Source organism: Tachypleus tridentatus, chromosome 11 (assembly GCF_004210375.1).
Source record: "Tachypleus tridentatus isolate NWPU-2018 chromosome 11, ASM421037v1, whole genome shotgun sequence".
Lineage (NCBI taxonomy): Eukaryota > Metazoa > Arthropoda > Merostomata > Xiphosura > Limulidae > Tachypleus > Tachypleus tridentatus.
Window position 1 is genome coordinate 50,206,695 of NC_134835.1, and position 20,807 is coordinate 50,227,501.

The window sequence follows — 20,807 nt, forward strand, 5'->3', positions numbered from 1 at the left end:
CGGAAATAGACTGAGCTATAAAATGTACATATCATTGGTTTTCTTGTAAGCCAAGTATTGCTTTTTTTTTAAGAAGAGGGCAGCTATATTTATTGTTTCAAATACGTATAATAAAGTTTCTAGTACAAGATAATACACAGTACAAAATCATACTTTATAAAGCTGTGAAAAATCTGAGTTATCTCCAACTAGAACTTAAGCATGACTCGTATACAACTTATATCGGTGGAGAGATCTGACCTATCACTTTACTGTTTTACCCTTTTCTTAGTGGATAGACTTATTTTAACCAAAAATAGAGCAGAGCGTATTTTATAAATCCTCATTACGTTTAAAATGAAACTGTTACTATTCAGATGAGTGGGTGGAACGAACGCTATAGACCGTCGTGCTGTTTGTAAGAATTAAAAAAAACAAAAAACTCAATGTAATGTGTAAATGTTTTTCATATTTTTTAAATGCGATAAATAGTATTTAAATTTAAATTAATTTTAACTTTGCAAAATGGAACATCAATTAAATCTCTCGTACCAAACATTACAAAGCCGGTAAAGCTAAAGAGGAAAACGCTGACAATGATTTGTTCATAATGGGACGTGGGTCGATTAATCTCAGACACTTTTTCTTCTTAAGCCTTCAATGTTCTTTGTTATTGCAGCTATTAAAAATGTTATTGATAGATTCATTTCAACTTAAATATTGTAATTGTAGAGAATGAACAACGTTATTTTAGAAGTTACCATTTACATGCCAATAGTTTGTAAAGCATTAAAAATCAATTGGGCCTAAAATTTGTGGTAAAAATAGTGTGAGCTGCAGATTGTTATTTTTCACGTTTTTTCTTAATTTATCCATTTCATATACTATTAAGCTAAATGCACGAGCCAGATTTCTCTATTTCAACGTATATCATCTGTACTGTAAGATAACTATAGGATACATCGCTGTTAAGGTGTGATGATACAGCGATACGATATTATTGATACATCGTCCTAAACGATACAATTTATGTATCTTCAAGAAATGTGGCATTCTTATAGTAAACATTAAAATACTTTTGTACAAAAAAATCAGAATCTCTAATAAAGCAATTTTGCTAAAAATTAGTGATTCAGCAAAGTAAGATGAGCACTGTATACTACACGTTGTTTTCATTTCTTTCATCAAAAACATTACATGCAAAGTAACATAACAAATTAACAATAACAAAACAGATAGAAAAATATTAACTTTTTATTTTACTTCTTTTGCCAGCTGCTATTGATAAGCATAAAGCTGAACAATGGGCTATCTGTACTCTGCCCACCACGGGTATCGAAATCCAGTTTATAACGTTCTAAGTCCGAAGACATACCGCTGTGCCAATGATAGGCACTTAAATAAGACAATGTTAGCAATACAAACAATATATTACAGACAAGACGTGCCAAATTCTACAACAAGCAGTTGGTGAAACTCTAAACTCAAGCATATGGTTAAACACAATCGGGAATTTTCAGCAAAACTTTTCTTCCTCGCCACACTCGCGATTCTCATAATCTGCAATGGCTGCATAAGAAAAAAAAACGACCTGAAAATTTTAATGGGCACATTGATGATTGATGGTTCCGTAGCAATCAAAAACAGAGAGAAAACCAGGGACAGTCACCACAAAACCAATGACTTATGGTTCCTCAGGGAGACGGAAGATATTTAGGTCTAATGAACTTGACTGATGGTGAAGAAGGAAAGGGACCATCAGGTGTAACCTTAACGTGAAGAGAAGGTAGTTTTTATAAGAGGACTGTTGAAAGTTGTGGGTTGTTTTTGAAAAGATCTGTCCTGGGTGCTATCTTCATTGTCAATAGTTGAGTGGAGATGAAAGAAGAAGTGAGTCAGCCGAGGTATCTGTTAGAAGAGAGTTTTACGAGTTGGATGATGGGTCATAGTGCTGACATGAGGTGGGTGTTGATGTTGAGTTGGATATGTTGGCACAGTGGTGTATTTGATAGGGCAGTTCAATAAGCTGCTTCATCTGTGTTGTTTCTCTTTTCTCTTGTAAGGTTTGGTTTGAGCTGACTGGTTGGTTGTTGTGATGTTATCGGTCATTGTAGAGGCATCACGTGTGTTGATCGGGGATGACTGAGAATGCTGGTCGATGGTTGAAGCTGAACAGTGGGGAGGTTTTCGGTGTGGCTTTTCTGCTATAAAATGATGTTAATGGTAGGAAATTCCATAAGTCGGGATGTGTTTTGGGGCTTCTTGTGAGGTTGTGATTATCTTTATGTAGTTAGATGACTTGCTAGAAATTCTTGAGATAATCCATTGGGCTTCATCTAGTTTTATGCTGAAAGAATGTCCAATAGGCTTTTGATGGAGCCCTTATTGAGGAGTCGACGTCTTTTAAGAACGTGGTCTGTAGGTGGAATTGACTCCATGTGGTGCCACAGATTACTGGTTAGGTTGAATTACAAGAACTGAAAAAATATTTGAAGGCTTGTCTCTTTGTTTTTCTGAATTCGCCCAAAGCTACACGAGGGCTATCTGCGCTAGTCATCCATAATTTAGCAGTGTAAGACTAGAAGAAAGGCAGATAGTCATCACCACCTACCGCCAACTTTTGGGCTACTCTTTTACCATCGAATAGTGGAATTGACCGTCACATTATGACGCCCCCTAGCTAAAAATGCGACATGTTTGGTGCGATGGAGATTTGAACCCGCGACCGACAGTTTACGAGTCGAATGCCTTAACCCACCTGGCCATGACGGGCCCCTATTTGAAAGTAGTTTGTGATATAAGCTGTAGGAATTTACCGCCTAATCTTACGATTCCGGCTCAAGGTTTTTAGCGGCCACTAAAATCATTTACCTCCATTGGCGAGAAGGCTACCAGTAAACCGTCAACGATCACATGTGAGATAAGCATACAATACAACATTAAGTGTAAAGCCAATACCAATCAATCAATAATCTACTAATAACAAATACTGGTGTAATCGAATGAGTGTTATATAAAGGGAGTTGAGTGACGTCATGAATGTCACCTGGTCTTCCAGGAAATATTTAGCACATTTTTCAATGTACTGTTATAAGTGTTTCATACCTGGTACAATATAACAGGCGATGAGCTTTCATGTAAAAAGATGTTAGGGATATTTTGCTTTAGAAATGGTTAAAAAAAAAAAGCTAAACTTAAGTGTTTAAGTAAAATAAAACTAGCGTTTTAAATTTGCAGACACCTTGCTGTGCTACTGGGGGCCAAAAGAAGTTGTCAAAGAAAACCTGTTTTTATACTTTATTAACAGAAAAAAAATCCTATTTCAATCTGAAAACTGCATATGAAAATGTGCAAAGTCCGGCTAACACCATGTGCAATTTAGAAGTGCTTACCAGACAGTGGCAACCAGTAAAATCACACCCCGCCTACGTGACTAATCTTAATAGAATAACGAGTTAGTTACAATACCTGTAACACAACCAACAATAAAACTGCAGAGCATGTTAATAGGCATATCGCATCTCTATACTTGGATTTTCTTATAATATGCAGCCCAGCATGCTACAAGGCCACACTCAACTCCTTAGCAAAGAAATGAAATTAAAAATGTTTTTATTATTATTATCTCGCAAACATTATAACTGCAAAGTTAACACACTCAGGCCCTGGATAATTTCAATACTTAGGAATATTTTTCCTATAAAAATTATGGTTTTTTTTCTTGTTATGAGGAGACGGGAGAGAACTACTCTTTAAGTATAAATCTTGAAAAATTGTTATTTTCATCAATTTTGTCTTAGTTCAACATACCACTAAACAAGTGTCTTGAATTTCACACCAAGAGTTATGCAGTCATAATTTTGAAGCGATGGATAAGAAGGAAGGCAACTAGCCAACATCATCTACAGCCAATTCTTGTCAGCCCAAATAGTGGAATATGACAGTCACTCCTGTAACACATACACGGTCTCAATTTTTGAATCATATTGTTTCTTCTTGGCGTTAATGGATTGCATAAAATGACATTCTATGTAAACAATCAGGTATTTTAGCCAAAAAAATACATTTTAGTTCTTGATATATATATATATATATATATATATTCATACACACTTACATATGTGTGATATTTAAGTTATATATTGAATAAAAATATAAATGAATGATAAAACATTGCACTAAGGTATTTTTATTTAATACAAATACCACCATCCCTAGTTTGGAGCTATTTATCAGGTAGAAAACACCTAGTCAACAGCACCCTTTCAGTCATCACCCAAACATCACCTTCAGCTTAATGCGCAAGAAATATTTTATATTGCATGAATTCGAATGTAACTTGCAACTCTGATATCTAGAGCTCTACCACAGAGCAAGATCACGATTTAAATGCACAAAAAGAGAATCTTATATATTTAGAATAATTACCCAACTAGCGTATATTTTTTACTTAAAACGTGTAGAATTTCATTCTAACAATCCTCTGTTAAAAACAAAACAAAACGGTATGGTGAAATATGGTCAGAGAGAAATTGCTTTTGCCTATGTAGAACCAACTAATGAAATTACATTATATACATATGTATATAATTTTAGTCTAATTTACAGACATTTGCATGCAGATTCTCTTATAATGTTTATAAACAAATAAAATACTTTTTTCAACGCCAAAACATCGCACAAAGATTTTAAATGTATAAATGAATCTCGTCCTTAATTTGATTAGTGTACAAATAACTTTAAAAATAATTACACAAGTCTCCTTTTTTTTTGCGTTATATTACCTATGCAACTATGTTCTGAGCTATAGTTCAAACATGTGTTTTTCTGAAGAAACGTGAACTCCTAGTACTTTTTAAAAAGATAAGTCATTAATAATATCTAAAAGTCGTTTTATTTCACACGTAATCAAACATACATATGAAAAATGATTTACTTCGTTTCAATTTGAATTATATGAAAGCATATATAAAGTATACATATGTAAACATAATAGAATTAAGAATTTTTTCCCTCTTGCTATAGACAGAACATTAAATATTTTAGAAGTAATGCCATCTAGTGGTTAAACTTTTACATTTTTGTGTTTAAGTGAGGAAAACTCCAATTGAATTTCAATACGACATACCATTCATGTCTATAAGAGTATACTTTCAGATGTAAAAGCAGCATAGGATCATGGTGAATAAACACAAAATATATTTTACTTCAAGTATCTAGAAATGTAATTTTTTATTCATTTATATTAATACAAACTACAGAAATATAATGCCTAACACAAAAATCACAAAGTATATTTAAGTGTATAACACAAGTACTATTGTTTATTACGTACCAAATTAATGTGACAATAAAAACAAAAAATAAAAACACAACAGTAAACATTGTTATCACGCAGCCAAAACTCTTTACTAACAATGAAATTACTCTAAAGTTATCTCAGTTTTAACTGAAGCCAGAATATTGATGAAAACTTAGCAAAAATGGCTTCTGATCTGCCAATTTCAACTTTGTTTTTCTTGTTACTCTGAGAAATGCTTTACTCAGTTTCAAGAAAAAAATTGCTTCAACATAAACCCTGAGTCTTTGAGAATGTTCCTTTAATTTACATTATACACAGTACTAAATTTAGGTCTTTTGATCATTTGATTGCTTCTTACAGGCTTCTACAATTAAGTCCTGTGTCTTGTAGAGCTGATTGATGACAACCTGAAAAAAAGAAAAAGCATTACATATCATAAAATAAATTATTTAACTTTTGGAAAATATGTAATTCATTATCCAATAGCCTCTGATATCTTTGTGTAATGTAAGACTTAAACTGTGAAATGTTTTAATTACCTTGATTGGTACTTGAAACCTAATCACAAGTTTCAATCATTTGCTTTTGTGTCTTAACACTAAAATATGAAAAGCTCATCTTCAACAGATATTAATAAATCAAATATTTTACTGAAATGTTGTTATATATCAAAATTCCACTTAAATATATAATATTTTGAGCCTGAACTGAGCTTTATATAGTATATAAGATAAAAGGCCAGGTCAGAAATATATGGATAACAAATAATAATCATACTATTATTTGTAAACAATGTAATAATGATAGTTTAAGGTGAATACAATTCCACAAATTTCAATATTCTGTATACATAATAGATGCTCAAATAATTTCAAAAGTAATTTGACAATTATTTCAAGTCTTTTTTTTTTCTCCCCTCATACAAGTATTTTTAAAGCAGGAAAGTACATATATATTAAACCAGGATTGTGAATCTAATACTACAACATCAGTAATTGAATTACAAAATCTGAAACCATATTATTTTTCTGTTTTTCACTGAAAGCAGTTCAAATAAAAATAAAATTATTTAATAAATAGCCTATACTGTACTTAGAGAAAATAAAGATGTCATAAATTAATTTCAATATTCTAAAGTACTTAAAAAAACAAAAACATCTAATGTGCTATAGATACACTATAAATACAGATCAAATTCAATTTATGACTATTTGAAACTTTCATGATTCAACATGTTTTTGTTGTAAAATTCATTATTTATGCTTCTTTGGAAGTATTTATATGCTGTTTTATTTCCATTATCTTGAGCAGTTTGTTGAGTTTTTATGAGAGACTTAGTGGAGAGCTGCTAGGACGAGTTTAGGCATGGTTGGATTATCATATGAGGACAGGTTAAGACCTCTAATCCATTAAATTGTTCTGTCTGTCTTGAAATGAGAAGAATCACAGGTGATCAAACTGAAGAAATCAAAATTTGAAATGAACTGTTAAGATTTCTAACAAGAGAACATAGATGTGAAATATAAAAAAGTCAGGCATTTGTCTAGTCAGACAGTTTTATTTTTCTAATAGGATGCTAAATCTGTAGAATAAATTACTCTTTAATGATAGAGGCTGTAGCTCTACAGGACTTCAAGTGAAGAGCTAATGAATATTTGGGAATAACACCTGGATTTAGTGATTAGTTTTCTATATTTCTTTAGGGAGAATGGCTAAAAGGCCATTTGATGTCTGGTAATTTGTTATTTACTGTTAGTATTGAAAAATCATTCACAGAAAATTATTTAAAGATATTTTCTGTGAACATACCATTCATAATTAACACCTGCCACTTGAGTCAGATGAACACCTTGACATGGATCAATTAAAAAAAAAATTCTGGAATGGTTTGGGTTGTTTTTATTAAACTAAAAGATGTTTGACACTATTTTCAAATTCTAGGTTAATGGACCAGACCTGTGATGAGACCTAAGACCATGAGAGTCAAGATGAAGAAGTTAGCTAGTGAAGTAAAATGATATAGTAATGAAACATCCAATCAAGCCAAGTCTTGGTGAGGGAGGATAGTCTGAGACTAAAATGAACCTATCCCTGTAATAAAGAGTGCAGAAGACATCTATACAAAAAACATCAGGGTGATACTTCCCATAAACAAAAAGTACATACGTCCTTAGAGAGAGATGATACAGGGAAGAGGTAGTCAAATAGTTGAATGGAGGACACGTAAAAGTACTGACAGTTAAACAGTGGTTCCAGTTCAAAAATGAATCAGATAAAAAGAACAATTGATTAGAAAGGTTTGGAAGATGTTCATAAGAGCCAGAAAAGAAAATAATAATAATCAGGAAAAATGATTGATGATTCTTAACAAAGATAGATAGTAACTGGCAATCAAGTTTATGAATGAGACAAACATGAGGAAGAATCTGATGATCTGAAGAACGGAGCAGTGAATAGACCACTATCAATAAGTTATCCACTGGCAGTGATAAATGGAAATGGAGATGCCCAACAAGAGCAAGCAAAAAACAAATTACTCTGTACTTAAAACCCGCCTGTCTTAATTAAGAGAGGACAAAAGCCACAAATGAATATAGTGTGGAACACCATGGTGAAAAAATGAATGCCTCAGGTTGAAATAAAAAGGCCTTCAAGATAGAAGATATAGACACTCAAGAATCACAAAAGTAGCACAAGTAGAAGTGACAATTCAGTTAGCTAATAAGTGGCAATGAGAAGAACCTAACAAGGTGCACTGTGAATTAAAGATAACCCTGGGAAAAGTTAAATAAAAGGATAGGCATGCAGAAAGAAGGTTGATCAATGTCAACCCAAGAGGAATATTATCAGAGCTATAAAGTCTGGAAATAATTACCAAAAGTGGAAGCTTAATATAAAGGAAAAATACATCACTGACTCCTAAGGTGGAAACAAATCTACAAAAAACATCAGAGTATGGACCACTCTATCAGAAGGATGCAGTATAGGTAAAGCAGTTATTCTGCTAATAAATTCAGGTGTTGTTTTCATGACCATAAAAGTGGAGCTCAAGAACCAGAAAGCAGTGGTCTCATGAGAAAGTGCCTCCCTAGCAGATGATGTAAGAAATTACAGTGGAGCTGTCCAAATAAATCAAAACAGGATCCAGACAGTTGTAACAAAGGATGGTAGCAGGCATATTGAACTGCCCATACCTAAAGAGTATCAATGTGGAAAAATCACTCCATGTGACACCAAACATGAAAAAATAAGATATCCAGAACTCCACCCTATCCAGTGTGCATTGAAATTTGAATGATCACAACAATGGGAGGTAAAGAGACAAAAGTATAGAAATTAGAAAATATGGAGATATTTCAGGGTATATTTCACTGATCTACAAGAATAATCTGCAGGGGACACAAAAAGATGTATACAAAAGAAAAAGGGACATGAAATACTCAAGAGATCCCAAAAGGGACAAAAGCTTGTGTAGGACGAAAAGGAAATACAAAAGCCTTAGGAACCACAATCTTCATATCCCAGAAATGTAAAGTAAATTGAACTTATCTACAATTAGGTGATATATATTCATAACTTCTTCAGGTACTAATAAGAGTCAATACTGACTTAAGAGCCTGACCAAATGACTCAAACAAGGGAGAACTAGCATATGATGCCTCCTCCTAGGACAGACTGGGATAAAGATGTCAAATATCTACATAGTGGTGGAAAGGCATACCAAAGGAGTGTATTCCCCATGTGAAAGCCCTCAGAACTTGGTTAAAAACAGAGAGATGTGAATCTAGTTAGACAAAGTAAGTTCTCAAGAGAAAAATGTGTGACTCAATAGTTTCCTGCAAAGTGACTGCATGAGTGTCAAAAATAAGAGTCAAGCTCTGGCAGGACAAGAGCTGAGGGGTGGTTCCAAAAACAAATGATCACTAAACAACATAATGACTGGCCTCTTAGGAGTGGGGGACATCAAAAATGGATCAAAGAGTGAAGAACTCCCCTAAAAATTGTCTGAAGGGAAAGTGGCAAATGGAGTTTTTGAGAGATAATCTGGGATAAGCAAAACAAGGCATCTAGATGAGGAAATCTCAGAAACAAAGAATCAAGTGAACTGGGCAACAAATGAAGAAGAAAATGAACAGATTAGTGCAAACTTCTCCTGTAAAGCTGTGAGGATAACAATACAAAGCCTCAGCAGTAAAGAATTATATGAGTAACAAGCTAATAAGGTGAGTAAACAAAGTACAACATATGGAATGAGGGAAAAGAGTAAAAGTATAAAAAAAACTCACAAGGAGAGAGAAAAAAAATAGATTTAAGGGATAAGAGCATTAGAAATGATGAAGAATTCTAAACACAGGTCACACTAGAGAGGGTATGAAAAGAGAGAGTAAACATGAAGAAGAAAAGAAAAATCTACAATGATGCAACAATCAGGTGCAAGAAAATCTAATTGGATGGTTATATTTTAAGTTTCCCACAAAGATATACCTGTACTATCTGCACTACATTCCTAATTCAGCAGTAATAGTTAGTCAAAATTACCCTCTGCTATTATTTTACAAATAGTGAGACTGATCATTACATTATAATGCTCACACTGCTGTATAAAGATGTTCAGTGACCATTGATCCTCAGATTGTGAGGCAGGAGAGAAGAAAGGGAAACAAAATCTCATGAGGAGAAGGGCATGCAAAAAGCTTGACTGAGAATAAGCAGAAGTAATTGGAATATGATAAACAAATGTCACACACCCACGTTATCAGAGCAATGAAAGGTAAAAGTGGGTGTTACTTGTTCCTCATCAGAGATAGAAAAACCACAAACAAAGACATGCTATGAGAAGAGCAGGATCAACGAGAGTTACAGAAGCAGGAAGCCTTAAGTCCTGAGTCCAAGATAAAAACTGTAGAATAGAACAAACCACATGATGCACGGTGGTTGCACTTCTCACCATCAGAATAACTTCAGTCACTATGTTGCTGTTTAAAGATGAAACAACTCCTACTGAAACGATTCCATAAACCTGAATATGAGAAGTAATATTCAAGATCTTCAAAACTACACTGATGGAAAGCTGTAAAAATAATAATTTGTGTTAAAAGTGCTAACTCAAATCAATTTTTTAAAATGCACATTTTTCTTCTCAATAATGAAAGGATGAAAATAATAAGTGCAAACTTCTGTAATCCATAATGTAACATGACTGAACACTGCAATGCTGAAGTAAAAAATGAGCTCTAAGTACAAAGTGTTCAAGAGATGTACTGCACAAGGAAGATGTGTCACCCTTCTGTTGGTGGAAGTGTAGAGTCTAATATTAATTACATCAAAGACTAGCACAAAACTTATTACTGTGTATAAGAATGGGCATTTTATTTAAAGGCTTAGCAAATGTACAAAAAGTTTTCAGTAGTAACCATCTATTTTATGGAGAGATGAGCAGTACTTGTGACAAAACTACTTCTCTTTTATATTGGTAGCTTTGTTGTGTTGAAAAACTGGAATAAGATCTATAATAATATAGGAAAAGAGGTTACTTACTGACAAATTCAAAACTATCAGATCATTTTAATAAGGTGTTAAGGGTAATCAGGCATAGAAATTTGATAAAAATTGTGATAAAGGAATGTTAATGTTAGGCATATTGAAAGACATGTTTAACAAAGTATCAAGCACTATTGAAAATTATAAAAGTTTCTTTTTTGTTTAATCAATAAATGAAATAACTTAGAAGGCAGGATAACAATATAGATCTTGTGTTTATTTTTTTGAATAATTATGTAAAGAATTTAATTAATAAGAGTTAGACATCAGGATCACTAAGACACAATATGCATGTCACATTAGAAATATTTAAAAATAAATTAGACACAAAATTAATACTTAGAAAATATTTTATTTTACAGGGAATATTTTAATAATACTTAAGATATTTTTAGGGAAAGTTATCTAATTTTTCAAGTGTAAAAAAATAATCTAACTGAAAAATCTTCCTGAAAGTAATTTAAAATTCTTAAAAACAATTTTTAAATGTGTTTTATGCTTTAGTCATATGTCTGTTCTGAAATAAATAAATGATGGAAATAGGTAAGGCCATTTCCACAGAAAGACAAACCCCACCAGAAACATATCTCAAAATTTATAAAAAATATATAATTAAGTTTAAAGGATTTTATAAAATTTGAATTTGAGATATCAGATATGGTAGGAAAAAATTCTGGTTGTGTCAATAGCATAAAAGAAGTAAAAACTAAAAAATACAATTAATAAAACAAAAATCTGATGAGGAGGCACAAAGAAAGAATATCCTTCTCTATAAATTTAGTTTTATGGAAAAATGATTAAATCTTGACAAACATATTTTTATTTTTATAAAAGTTTCAAAATTATAAAGGCCCTGCTTTACAGATTTCTTATGCTTTTAAAACTATTAGTAATTGTGAATGTAGCTCTTGTATAATTAGTTTTTTAAAATCTTTCTTTACCCGAGACATCCAGTTTCCAGTTGGAAAATAAATATGCAAAAAATGTAATTCTTCAGTGTATCTGAAGAAATATTAACCGATAGTACTTTATTCTGGATAAATCAGCAATACAAAACCATCATCACATGAATCAGTAATAGCAAACTGACTTCAGTGATGCATTTTTAAGACACATACATAATTATACAAATAGAAAATCAAGAAGATTAGATGAATGTATAAGAAAGATACACTTCACTCTTTCTTTCTTTAGTTTACTTTCATTTACATTATCAAGTAGAATGTTTAATAGTTTAAACTGTATCTACTTTTAACACTTTAAATTTTCTATTAATACATTTTAATTAAAGCAATTATTTTGTATTCCTAGCTTCTTATATGTATTTGGATGAGTTGGGGTATACAACTGAAAATTTAGTCAACAGTAAGGGAAACCAACTGACAAAACAAAGCAATCCAATCTTTCTTAGCAAAAACATAAGAATGGTATATTAAATTAGCTATACTTATTACCAAGTTAATTTTTAGCAGATAGTTTCCTGTATTCTAAAGTTAATAATTTCCTTGATGAATTGTTGTTTAAATGAAAGTTTTCAATTAAGTCTTTATGATTTTTTTAATAAAGAAAAAAATGAGCTCTTACCTGTCTCTTAATAATTTCAAGATTGTGTACTCCATACATGATGAGGTCTTTGATTTTTCCAGGATCACTTTCACCCATGTTTTCCCTGAAAGCATCCTTTATCCTTCTAACAGCATACGTTCTGAAATACACATAAAAATGCAAAAAATAATCAAGTAATTTTATTTCTTTCACTTACTACACAGGTCTTTTTCAAGTTTGCATAATATGCTTCTCATCAAGTTTTTGACTTATATTTTTAAAAAAACTAAATGAATCTCTGACACTCTCATTTATGACAAGTAAAAACAATTCAATTTATAACAACATAATAACCTGCATGAAAATGGTTTCTGTTATTAGTAAAATAAATATTTTAAATATACTAATTGACAACATTTCCAAATAACAAATACATGAAACAAAAATATACATTTAGTAGCTTTTCATGAGATATACTTAATTAAGATTCCCGAGGGCCAACATAGAAGAAAATAGCCTTTTGTTTTTTAAGATGTGTGAAATTGTCATAAAATACTCCCATTATCCAAAAATTTAGAACACACATTCCTACTCAGTAGCTTGAAAAGTAAAATTACTTGGCATTTTGGGATTTGAAGGACATTTTTCAGAAAGGCAGAAATCTTACAGTCAGGTTGCAGGAACTAAGGAAGCAAAAACACCATTTACTTGGACAGATTATTGGAACTACAGAGAAAGAAAAGGATTATATATTCTTCTAATAAAGAACTTAAAGCTTTTAGCTAGTTTTTTATAATAAATAAATATATACAAATAATTTAAAATACTTCTCAATCATTGATATTCCAAAATGTTAGAGTTAGATCATGAGAAAGAATAGTTTTTGAAACTGTTTAGGATAACTATTGGTCTAGGAACAATGCTTTCAAAATTAATGTTAATTTCCAATACTGTAATGAAAAAAAAAACACATTTTGAAGGGGCATGACAAGAATTACTTATTGTGAACTGGGGAACTGAATCAGTTCTAAAAACTAATCAAGCATAGAAATTTTTAACACAAGTTTTTAAACACACAATATTAACATGATCCTCATAGGAAAAAAGGGATGGCTGCCAGTAAAACACTCAGTTACCCCCACAGAAAGTATGAGGAACAAAAGTAAGGAAAACCATCATAAAGTTAAGTTTAGATTGACTACTAGAAAGACTTCAAGGATTATAGAAGATCAAAACAGTTGGTTAATGAGGATATAAAGCAATAAAAAAGGTATATGAGAAAGGCTGGCTGAAAATGTAAATATTAACAGCAGAGAGTTCTCTATATACATCAAGAGTAAGCAAAATGTTAGGATGCAAGTAAGGCCTCCTGAATTATGACTAAATTAATTAATTTTTTGCTTCAGTTTCAATTGATAAAGATTTAAATAATATTTTACATCCTGAGCAGCTGCTAGATGTAAGGATGATCAAACACAAAGGTCATATTAATTATGAGCTTGTTAGCCCTGCATTATTCTTCTGGGGTCTTCAGATCCCCCAAATATTTTGTAACATTGGAACCAACAGATTGAAGCATATACACATTTGCTGTTCTCAATAACTTCAGTATTCAGCTAGTTTGTGTTAAATTGTTACAATTAGTTTAGATGATTAAAAAAAAACAAGTTGCAATATTCAATGTTCATTTATTGATTAATAAAGGAAAATGTTTTGGGTGTTAGTGTCTTTTTCCAAAATAATAGTTTTTTTTCATTATTATTTAAATACTTTTAGTTGTGATAATGGAGTCTGCTCAATCTTGGAAGGGTGACCATGGAGTATTTATACAGAAGAATAATGCAGGGTCAAGAACAAATTATGAAGTTTAAAATACAAGTCTCTTGAACCAGATATTTCCCTAACATTTTGTAGGATATTCAAGACTGAATATGCGAGTCACGTGCTAATATATATATCTATATATATATTTTTTATAAGTCCTTGAAAAAAGTGGTCACGTCAATAAGATTGGAAATTGACTAAAGTGCTCCTCTTCCAAGAAAGATGATATATACTCTTCAGGTATTTATAGGCTTATTAGTCTTACATCAGTGGTGGAAATATTTTGAAAAACTTCATAAAGGAAGCTTTGGAAATTCAGACAATTTAAAATATTGTTAGATAGTCAAAACTGTTTCACTAGAGAGAAATCTTGCTTTATCAATCTTTTGGTAGTTTTTAAAGATATTAGTGATTATGCAGATGAAGGTAAAGGTGTGGATTTGGTGAGCCTTGATTTTAAGTAAAACTGACAAGATGTTACATAAGTTTTTAAAACCTTATCTGTAAGGAGTTGGATATAAGTTGAATCATTACAAAAGGCTAGATGAAAGAAAGCAGTTGAATTTTATTAATGAAGTTCCATCAAACAGATTAATGTCATAATTAGGGTAAATGAGGGTTAAGTGTTAAGACCTTTGCTCTTATTTCTGTCTAGATTGATGATATAGATGAAAGAATGGTCAATAAATGGCTTAAATTTGCTGACGATATTGAAGTCTAGGATGTTGTTGACTGTATTGATAATACTGCTGGTTTACAAATTATTTGGTTAGTTGGGGAAATAAAATGGCAGGTGGCCTTTAATTATAATAAATCCAAGATAATGTATATAGGTTACCATAATTTATATTTTAAGAAAGGTTACTAGGATGATACATATGATGGAAATATTGCCATATGTGGACAGGTTTTATACTCTACAATCTTTTTCTTTAGAAAAAAAAAAGACAGTATGAGATTGGTGTTTAGATTGTTAAAAGAATTGATAGAATTAATGCATTATGTACTTTTTCATACTTAATGGCAAGAATGGTAGATGCCTCAGATAACATGTTTAGCATCTTTGAATTCCTAACCATTTGATCTTATATATATTAAGAGCCATGCTGTTTCTCATTGTTTGTCTACCTCCCATTTGAATAACTGTTCATGAAAGCAAAGGTCAGTATTGACTCTTTTCAAATAATGGGAGAACAGGCATGAATAATGCTGATGTCAAACAAGATATTCTACACTAAATTGTGAGGAATTAATCACACCATCATTCACACTTCAAAATGTGATGTAACTTAGAGAATGTAAATGTAAATTTACTGTATGTTATTGGTAAGCAGCTCTTAGCATAGCTGAAATGCTTAACAATCACTTTTCATGGTTTCATGGTAAAAAAAGAGTGCAACACAATCAAAACTTTTTAAAGTCCATGAAATAATATGAACTGATAGATCAACTTAAACTTTTCTCATCACTGGAAATGGTTACTGTTGCCTATGTGTGATGATATTAAAGGTTGACTTATGGCTGAAGAATTAGGTTACCATCCTTTCTATGGAAGAACTTCTATACAACAAATCTGTTAAATGATTTAGATCCAAAGGACATTACATTTAAAAATAAACAAAAGAACATGCCTAGTGCAGTAAACAGGATAGAGTTTGCTCTGAATCACATAATAAACCAATCTGTAGAATTTCTTCATCAACAAAGTGAAAACTATAGTTACAAAATAAAATCATCTGGCCTTTAAAAGTACTGCAGTGAAGATAAATATATCTCCTGGTAGGGCTAACAGGCTAACAGTCAATAACTTGAAGATAGCAAAGGCTGAGAAATAAAAACATTCACAAGCATTTACTCACACCTTCAATTCAATAAATATTTTCATGAGAAATATGATTGAAAAAACTAAATGTAGGATCCAACTTAGCCACATAACTTACAACTATTATGATACAGTCATAATAGAACTCTATGACTTTTGTTTATCAGTTTTAAAAGCCATATGCACTAGATGGTCTCTGAAGATATTATAGTACTTGGTGAAGACTAATTGTGTAATCCCTTGTTATAATGGAAACTGCAATGTCAGATAAAAATGGTCAACAAAACACAGAACATTATACTTATCAAGTGTGATTAACCATAGTAAATATAGCCTTTCATATCCATATTTCTAACATATAAATTTTCAAAATATTTTAATCTTGCAGTATATACTAAATCACTCAGGAAACCATTTCACATGTTTAATAATTTTTAACTGAAAATACTTTTTTTATATACAGCTTGTACCACTAATAATTCAGTGTATTTCAAACCTTTTCATTCTGCTAATCAAACACACAAACCATAGAAGGTTCAAATTCATTCGTTCTAAACAGAATTTGCAGTGACCTGACAGATAAGTTTGAAGTTATTTGGGTATTGGTTATATTGTGTTGAGCCTTTCTGATTGCCAAACTGATAAACTACATAGCAAGTAAAAAATATTAGGAATGTCACAGAAAAGTTAATATTTAGTGATTATAGGATAGCCGAGTTATTATATTATAATTTCTCTTTAATTTTTACCAATAATAATTTTAAGACTATTCTTTACCTTCAACAATTGCTAGATGGAAACAAGACTGCACAGATAGCCATATTAATCCTGAGTTTGTTAAAGAAAAAATCTAGAAGTTTAAAGACTGATAAAGCTTTTGGGCCAAATAATATTTACCTAAGGATTTTGAAGACTAAGAATTAAATATGTGAGCTATTTACTATTATTTTTGTAAGTCCTTAAATGGAAGCAGATGCCAGAAAGTTGTAATTTGGCTACTGTTACTTCTTTTTTTTTTCAAACGGAAGTGATAAAATTGTCTTAATAAATAAAGGCTTGCTAGTTTCATATCAAGAAGAGCAAAAATTTTTGAAAGTTTCACAAAAGAAATTTTGCAAAGTCATTTTAAAAAAACTTTACAATTTTGTTGAATTGTCAGAGAAAAATCTTCTCTTACTAATTGTTTGACATCCTTTGACAAAATTATTACTTATGGGTGTGTGGGTTTTAGGTATCTAATTTTTAGAAAGTATCTGAAAAGTTACCATATGAAAAGGTTGTTAACAAAAGTTATTTCTCTAGATCTGTGGACTAGGTTGGCTCATTGGATAGAAGAAAAAGAGGGTTATTACAAATGGAGTTCAGTAAAACTGGATTAATACCACAAGTAAGGTACCTCAGGGCTCAGTGTTTAAACCTCTACTCTTTTTGATTTAATATCAATGACATAGATCATGGAATAATCAATAAATTATTTAAACTTTCTCATGATAAAAACTTTTAAAGTGTTGCTAGTTGTGAAGGGGATGCTACTGATTTACAATAAGATTTGGACTATATATTGAGGTAAACAATTAAATGGTACATAAATTTTAATTGTAATTGATGTAATGAATGCAGAACATCACAATTTGAATTGTTAATGTAAGTTTGATGGGAATAACCCTATGAAAGAAAAGTATCTTGGTGCTCTTGATGATCAGACTCTTAAGCTATTCAAACAATGTGTCATTGCTGGTGGCAGGAAATAGATTTGTTTGTTTGTTTTGAATTTCGCACAAAGGTACTCGATGGCTATCTGTGCTAGCAGTCCCTAATTTAGTAGTGTAAGACTAGAGGGAAGGCAGCTAGTCATCACCACCCACCACCAACTCTTGGGCTACTCTTTTACCAATGAATAATGGGATTGACCGTCACATTATAACGCCCCCACGGCTGAAAGGGCGAGCATGTTTGGCACAACGGGGATGGGAACTCACGATCCTCAGATTAGGAGTCGCGCGCCTTAACATGCTTGGCCATGCCGGGCCACAGGAAATAGAAGACATTGAATTGTTGGAAAAGGTTCAGTGGACATCTAAGATGATACTTGGGTTGACCTCTGGAAAGGGGTTGTCTTCAAATGCATTAAATGAAATCACTTTAAGGATAGGCTTGATAAATATTTGAATGGTAAGGGCTCGTTTTCAATTATTTATTTTTAATTAAGGGTTTTTTTATAGTCATTGAAATGGCCTCATCAAACCAACAGGTCCTGTGTGGCCATAAATTATAACAGTAACATGCATATATCTAATACTACAAGTGAAATGAAAGTTCAGAGCTTTATACTGAGGGGCGTACCTTTGAAAACCTTGAACTAACGATAAAAGTACATATAAATCAGAAAATCTTGTGTAAACTTACAGCAAAATGGCCCTCACTTTTACTCAACACACACTCATTTATGTTGTCCACATATATCCGCCTGTTGTCAGTGGTTCAGTAAATATCTTTTCACTAACTAGGTCCAGACAAATTCGTATGCAACTCGGGTAAAAATTATTCTTCAGAATCCTTAAATTTGTGGAAAATTAGCTTTAGAGATATGTCAACTGTGATTGGCGTAAAAACATGTCAAGTGCCCACTATGTTTAGTGCGATCCCTTCCCTGCGCCTCAATATTAAGTCCGAAGGCTTACATTCAGCAATAAAAGCTAAATACCGGGTTTCGACACTGAAGGAGGACATTACACAGATTATCCATTACGTAGCTTTGCGTTTAAGAATAAACAAATTTAATGCAATAGTTACAAAACTTTAAGACAAAACATACCTTTAAATATTTTTGTATTCATTTTATCAGATGGATACATGAATAAAATATTAATAAAATGCGTACCTATAAATATAACTGGAAAAACTAGCAGACTCTCTTAATAGTTTTTTATATAACCGCAGAACTTCTCCTCTGGTGGCTGCCATCTTATGTACTCTCAATGCAGTACAAAATTGAAATTTTCTGGAATAAGAACGTAAACTGTCGCTTTTTACTTTCTAATTTTTAAATAACAAAACTACTGCTGATATTATTTTCTTAATGAAGTTCTTATGCTACGTTAAGGAAATGTCACTAGGTGGTAAACACGTTGTTATTCAGTGATTTCTCAAAATAATTAACCATGATAAAAATTAAAAGCAAATTCCATTTAAATTACTTAGCACGATCAGACGTTATGCTTCGTCATAAAGAGTTATTATATGTTGTTGTTTGGTATTAAACACACAGCTACACAAAAGGCTATCTGTGCTTTACCCATCATTGCTATTAAAACCAGGTTTGTAGCGATATAATGGTCTGGCATGGTCACGTAGTTAGGGTGATCGACTCGTAATGTGAGGGTTGAGGGCTCGAATCCCAGTCACATCAAACATACTTGCAGTTTCAGCCGTGGGGGTGTTATTATGTGAGGTCAATCCCACTATTCGTTGGTAAAATAGGAGCCTCAAAACTTGGCGGTGGGCGGTGATGACTAACTGCTTTTCCTCTGGACTTTCTCTGTTAAATTAGGGATGGCAGATAGCTCTCGTGTAGCTTTGCGCCAAATTCAAAAACAAGAAAAGAAATAGAGGTATAAGTCCGTAGGCATACCACTAGGTCACTGGGAGGCATTATTAAATGACCGAATATATTAATATTATTAAAATAGTTCAATCAGCAATCAAAATTGTCTACACAATACAAGAAAAACAACAACACACAACACAACCAAAGAAAAGTTCACGCTCAAAAAAGGGGACTTTTAAAAGCAAAACGTATGATTACTATGGTGCTTTAAATTATTTTAAAAGTGATCAGCCTTTTTCTGTAAATTATGATATTTCTTGTTTTGCATGGACTATCGCTGAACCAATAAACCAGGGACTAAAATATTCATTAATATGTAATGTTTTGTTATTTCTTTGATGAACAGTGGATTTTGAGTTTTTTTTATTGTGCAATTTATAAAGAGATTAGCAAAAGTGTTTTTAATGATTGATAAAACAAGAAACTTTAAACAAAAATAACCACTTTTCACTGTGTGTGTTTCTTATAGCAAAGCCACATCGCGCTATCTGCTGTGTCTACCGAGGGGAATTGAACCGCTGATTTTAGCTTTGTAAATCCGAAGACTTACCACTGTTCCAGCGAGAATCCACTTTTCATTAACGAAGGTAACGAACACTTACATATAATGACAAACCTTTAAACTTTGGGTTTTGTGTGTGTGTTTCACTTCTAATACATTTCTATTTTCAAGCACTACTGCGTGTAGCAACTAATAAAAATGTTTATTTCGCGGTTCCATATCCAAAAAGAGCATATCTATACTCAGGTAATTTTTGGTAAATTTTCTGAATTCTTTTGAAAGTATTTTTCTATGTGATTAGAAACGTTCTTGTAAAAGAGATGTGTAAATGTCACATTTGTACTAATCCCCTAGCTTATAGAAAGAATTTACGTTAGGGTTTATATTTACATGTTTCTGTATGGCCCGGCATGGCCAGGTGGGTTAAGGCGTTCGATTCGTAATCTGAAGTTCGTGGGTACTAATCCTCGTCGCACCAAACATGCTCGCCCTTTAAACCGTGGGGGCACTATAATGTGACGGTCAATCCCACTATTCATTGGTAAAAGAGTAGCTCAAGAATTGGCGATGGGTGGTGATGACTAACTGGCTTCCCTCTAGTCTTGCACTGCAAAATTAGGGACGGCTAGCGCAGATAGCTCTTGTGTAGCTTTGCGCGAAATTCAAAAAACAAACAAACAGTGTT

General features: G+C 32.2%; 1 protein-coding gene and 1 long non-coding RNA gene across 3 annotated transcripts in view; one reads left to right on the plus strand and one right to left on the minus strand.

The window, feature by feature from the left end:
* The window catches only part of LOC143232132 (uncharacterized), a 41,460-nt gene extending 31,770 nt beyond the window's left edge, over positions 1 to 9,690 (plus strand). The window contains exon 2 of the long non-coding RNA XR_013017390.1: positions 7,223 to 9,690. This is a non-coding gene — a long non-coding RNA (uncharacterized LOC143232132). The remainder of the gene's footprint in view (positions 1 to 7,222) is intronic.
* On the minus strand, positions 5,193 to 19,087 carry bcn92 (LYR motif-containing protein bcn92). 2 transcript variants are annotated; one of them, XM_076467218.1, is made up of 3 exons: positions 18,895 to 19,087; positions 12,407 to 12,527; positions 5,193 to 5,688 (listed from the first exon to the last, which is right to left on the minus strand). In XM_076467218.1, the coding sequence occupies exons 1-3, from the start codon at positions 18,975 to 18,977 to the stop codon at positions 5,608 to 5,610; spliced, it is 285 nt and encodes a 94-aa protein (XP_076323333.1). In that variant the 5' UTR covers positions 18,978 to 19,087; the 3' UTR covers positions 5,193 to 5,607. The 2 variants fall into 2 exon arrangements, with proteins under 2 accessions (XP_076323333.1, XP_076323335.1); XM_076467220.1 differs by lacking the exon at positions 18,895 to 19,087 and adding an exon at positions 12,985 to 13,089.
* Positions 19,088 to 20,807: the final 1,720 nt, after the last annotated feature.

Excerpts from the sequence above, each read along its gene's own strand:
- bcn92 (XM_076467218.1), bottom strand. The coding sequence starts at position 18,977 with ATGGCAGCCACCAGAGGAGAAGTTCTGCGGTTATATAAAAAACTATTA. Across the intron at positions 12,528-18,894 it reads TTTTCCAGTTATATTTATAG|AACGTATGCTGTTAGAAGGA; the intron begins GTACGCATTTTA and ends TGTGTATTTCAG. Across the intron at positions 5,689-12,406 it reads TTGAAATTATTAAGAGACAG|GTTGTCATCAATCAGCTCTA; the intron begins GTAAGAGCTCAT and ends TCTTTTTTTCAG.